Source organism: Belonocnema kinseyi, chromosome 4 (genome assembly GCF_010883055.1).
Source record: "Belonocnema kinseyi isolate 2016_QV_RU_SX_M_011 chromosome 4, B_treatae_v1, whole genome shotgun sequence".
Classification (NCBI taxonomy): Eukaryota; Metazoa; Arthropoda; class Insecta; order Hymenoptera; family Cynipidae; genus Belonocnema; species Belonocnema kinseyi.
This window is the reverse complement of record NC_046660.1, coordinates 145839729-145845233: the sequence shown is the minus strand read 5'-3', so window position 1 is coordinate 145845233 and position 5505 is coordinate 145839729. Positions and strand designations below refer to the sequence as shown.

Sequence of the window (5505 nt, the reverse complement as noted above, 5' to 3'; positions counted from 1 at the left end):
TATATAAAATCAAGTGGCCTAAAACGTATGATCTTTATAAGAGTCCAGATTTTGATAATTAGGACCAAATTTTTCACACATATTTCTTAGGCTTCGAGGCAGGTCGTGAGAGTATAGGGGAATAGGAGAAATTTATAGCGCATTCGTTTATCCTGCACTGGTTTACTCCACGAACACTCTGATCGCTCCGTCCTACTTCTTTTTACTTCTTCCGTTTCACTCCGACGTGCGTCGGTGCAAATCGGAGTGCATCAGTGCAGGATAATCGAATACGCTATAAGAAGAGGAAGGGGGGCACAAACGTAGTTTTTCACAAATCAGTAGACAATTTTCCACCCATTTTCTTCGGGCCCCCGGATAGATCATAAGAAAATTTTGATGGGAAGATGAAATGGTAGGGGGGGGGGGGAGGTAGTTTTTTTAATCTACTACATAAATTTCAAATGTTTGAAGTCTTTTTGCAGGCTATGTTAGAATTTCACGACTGATTTCAAAATTCTAAATATTGGATTCAATGACTGGAGCATAATTTTTATAATTAAAAACAATTTACATTGTCGACTTCGCATTTTTCAAAACCAAATTCTCCGACTTCAGTACGAGTGTTATGATTTAAAATTCGAAAACGCCTTTTTCCTTTTATGTTTTTTAGTTTTTAAATCATTTTCTGCATTTAGAGTTTTCTTTAAGCTGTGTACAAATTTCAAAAGATTTTTGAAATTTTCGGAAACTAAATTGGACAACTTCAACACAATTTTTACAATCAAAATTCGAAAAATAAAGTTTCGATGTTTTGTATTGATTTTTTAATTTCTATTTTACTCCTAAGAGTTTTTCCAAGTTTACTTCAATTTTCACTATCGACTTTACATTTTTCAAATACAAATTCCACGATAAATATATCACTTAAAATTGTATGTTGATTTAATTCCAGTATTATGCAATATACAACTTTCATGGCATTAAGTTTGTTCTCGATGCATAGTATAAATGACAGCGGGATATCCGCGGCGGCCACAGGGTGCAGCTAGTTTCTAAAACAAAACTCACATCTGTTATGAATTACAGGCCGTGGATTATTCTGAACAGCAAATACTAGATCCGTCCCACTGTGCAGCTATAATCACCAAGAATTTCTCGAATATTGTACCTTAAATTCAACTTGTAATATGCCTTGGAAAAGCCATAGACAAAATCTGAAATGTATACCACGCAATCTTTGAAATATTATCTTTAATTTCAGGCAAAAAACTTAAAACATCCTTGCGGATTCCAACGAGGCCAGCCGACAACTGTGATTGCCGATTATAATTTGACGTAGGCACACATGAACGTTTTAAGTCTCATCTCGGGAATCCGAAAAGAATTTCCAAGTTTTGTTGGATGAAATTCGATAAATTCTCGGCAATCACTGCTGAAGATTTTTAAGTTATATTCGCTTGAATCACAGATAATATTTCAAAGAATGCATGGTATAAAACTCAGATTTTTCCTACAACTTTCTTAGGTCTTGGCATATTAAAAGGTACTCCAAGAATATGTTTAAAATATTATTTTTTGAAAGTTTTAACTGAAATGATCTTTTCAGATGGGTTGATTATGTCTGAAGAAATAGACCTGAATAATGCCTTCGAAAACCTACTCTTAGCAGAAGATATTGCCGAACAAAATGGCTACGAAGAGGGTTATAAAATTGGCCAAAATAATTCTTTGCACGGATATCACATCGGTTACCACAAAGCAAGTATAGTTGCTGCTAAACTGGGATATTACAAAGGTATTCTGGCAAAAAATCAAAGAAAATCTTTTTCTCCAAAAATTCACCAGCAAGCAAAAAAACTGCTTGATGATATACGTATGTTTCCCGTTTATAATAACAGTTCAGTAGAAATTTTAAACTACTTTGATAGTATAAAATTAAACTTTAATAAATTGTGTTCAATGTCAAAGATTACCTGTACATATTCCGAACTCGACCAGCTTCATTTCTGATTCGATTCAAAAAACATTCTTAGAAAAATGACTCACTACGAAGATCACTTTAAAGCAATACTTGAGTTGCTTGATAAGTATGAGAATCTTACAAATTGTCATTTGGTTGATTTTTTAAAGCACGATTTATGGAATAAATTCGTACCCTTGTCGATGAAACTAGATCTCGAAGAAATTGCATCTAAAAATTTCGGTATCGATTGGTGGAAGACAGAATTGAGTTGCGAGTTAAACGCTTTTAAAAATATTACGAAATCTTTAAAATTAGATTCTTGTCCTGGTGTCATGAATTTCAAAGACTGGTCAGAATGTCTAGAAAAGAACAAATTAGACCAACGAAAAGAGGAATTTTCTGTAAGAAACAAATGTCACTTCATGAATCGTAAAAAATGGCACGAAGTAGAAATTTTCTCACAAGCAATTTCGAATTTGACAAATAGTACCTCCAGTTTGGTGATCGATGCTGGAGCTGGTAAAGCATATCTATCAGAATATATGTCGAAAACGTACGATGTTCCTGTACTGGCCATCGAATCATCACAGTCACATTACAACAGTGCTTTAATTCGTAGAGAGCTGATGAGACGGAAACAATGTTCATCTTCCAAGGTAATTTTATTTATAGGCGCTCTCCTAAACTACTTACACAAAATAGAATTTTTTTAAACATTTTTTTCCGATTTCTAATTAAGTATAATTTCAAAGATGAAGTATGTACAGTAGGGTGGTCTAAAAATGCATGGCAAAATTTGTTTGCAATGTAGAGGGCAACGATCCCCCCCATTTGATTCCAAATCCGAAAAAATAAATTCTGTAATTTTTTAATTTTAACAGGTGCCGGTTTTGACTTGAAGTTTCCCATGTGAAATTCATGGGCAAAAATCACTTTTTAGTATTTAGAATAATTTTTTAGGGTTTGAAAAAATGTGACGGGAAAGTATGGGGGCCTGCAGAGAGTTATCCAGTGAATAATTTCATATATCAGACATATGGGTTCGATACCCCTAACACACCCCCACGAGTACCTGAAAAATACCCTTAAAACAAAAAATGTTAATTCTTCATGAAATCGATCTTTTGAACAATGTATTCTCGTATTTTTTTTTACTTAAAATGATTAATATTGGTCTAGTGGAATATTTATTATCATTGGTTAATTAATGTTTCATTATTTAAACAAATGGAATTTGTTTAAATAATTTTTTTCCTCGAAACTTCGTTTTCCCCCTAAAAATTATTACTATTAGCCTAGTGGAATATTTATCAACATTATTTGATTAACTTTATTTAAAAAAAATTGTTTTTAAATAAATATTATCAATTAAATATAACTGATAAATTAATTATTATTAAATTAATTAATAAGCAGTAATTAATTATTACTGAAAAATATTCCACTGGACCCACAGTAATAGTTTTTGTTTACAAAAAATTCAAAAAGAAATTATTCAAATAAATTTCATTTGTTCAAACAATTCCAAATTAAGAAACGAATGTTATTAAATATTTCACTAGACTGTTAGTAATAATTCAAGGGGGGGGGGGCAAATTTTTGAAAAAAAATTTCAAAACAAATTTCATTTGTCTAAATAATGAATTATTAATTAACCAATGATAATAAATGTGACAGTAGACCAATAGTAATAATTTTACGTAAAAAAACGAGAATAAAGTGCTCATAAGGTCGATTTAATGAAAAATTGACAGTTTTTTTAAGGGTAGTTTTAAGTTACCTAAAGAAAAAAAGCTTTCTTGAGCCACCCTAATGTACAGTGTACACTCACCATGAAAAGTCCAGGTAAATTTTCATTATCTGTTTTCCAATAAAAGTTTTACTTCAAGGGTGGTGTAAGAACAGAATCTAATACTTTCAAAATAAAGCAATTTGAAAGTTTAGAAAATTTTGTAATAAATCTGCCTATATTGAAGTTATTGTAATGAACATGTAAAAAAATCAAGCTTAAAATGATAGATTTCCCTTGTGACTGTATGGGTGGAAGAATAAATAGGTTCCTTGGTGGTTACTCAGTCTTCTTAAACTGTTATTTACCAAAGAAACGACTTTGGTATACATTTATACTTCCTCAGGCATCATCTGGGTGCGGGCTTATGACACATGGTACATGTGAAGCGCACGAGATCCACGAAGTGAATTGAAGCGAATACCATTATTGATTGCTTTCTCCTCCTTTGTGTCAAGCGCCCGCTTTAAGTATTACGATGGCATATTATATAATAATTAATACAATTAATATCATTATATTACGATGGCATATTTTCTGTTCCAATTAATTATCGTCTCGATCGTCTTTAGTGTTCTCTATTCTAAAGGTCTTTTTGCCTTCTCAAGTAATCAATCTTTCGGTCATGAAAAAACCCGTAAATTACTTCTGAGTTCATTGAAAACCATTAATCTTGCTAATGACATATAGGTAATATCTCAAAGGTTTTTTCTCAACAGAAGGGCCTTTTTGTAGCATAAGTTTCTGATTTTAATTTCGTTCGGTTACGGTATTCTTTAACTTTATGAGATATCCGACCTTGTACTTGTGAGGTTTCTTGTATTGACTCTCAAGTGCCTTTTTATTTACTTTTTGTATTTTGTGAATGTGAATATTAGCTTGAGGCAGTGGCGAATTGCTCATTTTTTCATAGTCGAATGCAAAAGTATTTGCTCGTTTTACCTGGCGATTACCTCGCGGTGAATCCGAAGGTACTAGAATGTGTCGAACTCCTTAATCTGATACAAAGTCATCAAGCTGCTTTGAGGTAAAGCAGGAACTTCTGCCAGATATATACAATGAAAATTGGATAATACGCAGTGCTTCGCGACTGAAAAATTCCAATTATATAGTAATGCCTGTTATGGAGAAATATGAAAAGAACAAGAAGTGATCCTTTGCGAGATAATTTGTTGGCCCTAAAATCAGTAATTTTGAGCTTGGTGTCACCTTTCGTGCCGATAGGACGTGAGGTTTCGCTTTGACAGTGGTTGTATCATGTATCATTGTTTTTAAGTTTTAAGATCGAACAAAGCTTAGGAGGATGACAACTAATGAAGACGTTAAATCTCTTCTCATAAAAATACAGGAGGATATAGTAAATTAAAAAAAAATGGATATTGTTGTGGCTGAAACAAAAAATTTGAAGCAGTCGACTGATTAAGATCTTGAAAGATCTAGTGCAGTGCAAAGAAAGTGTGATCGTCTGGAAAGGAAAAATATATTACTTGAACAAAGATTAGAAAAAGCTGGAAAGTCTTTGGAATTTCTACAAAATAAAGAATGAGTAAAAAATCTGATGTTTTACGGCGTCAGTGAAAGTAAAATCGAAGACCCGTTCTGTGCAGAAATTGACATTTTCGTCAAAACTGGTACCAATATTGGAGAAGAAGAAATTGAGTTCAGTAAATGGCTTGGTTGGAATGAAGAATCAAAACCTTTCAATTGATTTATCAAGAGATAAGAGAGAGAAACGACGTGATACGTATGATACTTCTTCTGCCCATCCTTC

The 5505-nt window shown here is 32.6% G+C and overlaps 2 protein-coding genes across 10 annotated transcripts in view; both read left to right on the top strand.

Annotated features, from left to right (window-relative positions):
* The window catches only part of LOC117170551, a 58431-nt gene extending 56409 nt beyond the window's left edge, over positions 1 to 2022 (top strand). For all 6 annotated transcript variants that reach the window (XM_033357368.1, XM_033357363.1, XM_033357364.1 and 3 more), the window contains one exon: positions 1589 to 2022. In XM_033357368.1, the coding sequence (XP_033213259.1) occupies positions 1600 to 1992 (393 nt within the window). In that variant the 5' untranslated portion in view covers positions 1589 to 1599 and the 3' untranslated portion in view covers positions 1993 to 2022. The remainder of the gene's footprint in view (positions 1 to 1588) is intronic.
* The window catches only part of LOC117170549 (methyltransferase-like protein 25), a 146530-nt gene continuing 143012 nt past the window's right edge, over positions 1988 to 5505 (top strand). For all 4 annotated transcript variants that reach the window (XM_033357361.1, XM_033357360.1, XM_033357359.1 and 1 more), the window contains exon 1: positions 1988 to 2601. In XM_033357361.1, coding sequence (XP_033213252.1) covers positions 2020 to 2601 — 582 coding nt within the window. In that variant the 5' untranslated portion in view covers positions 1988 to 2019. The remainder of the gene's footprint in view (positions 2602 to 5505) is intronic.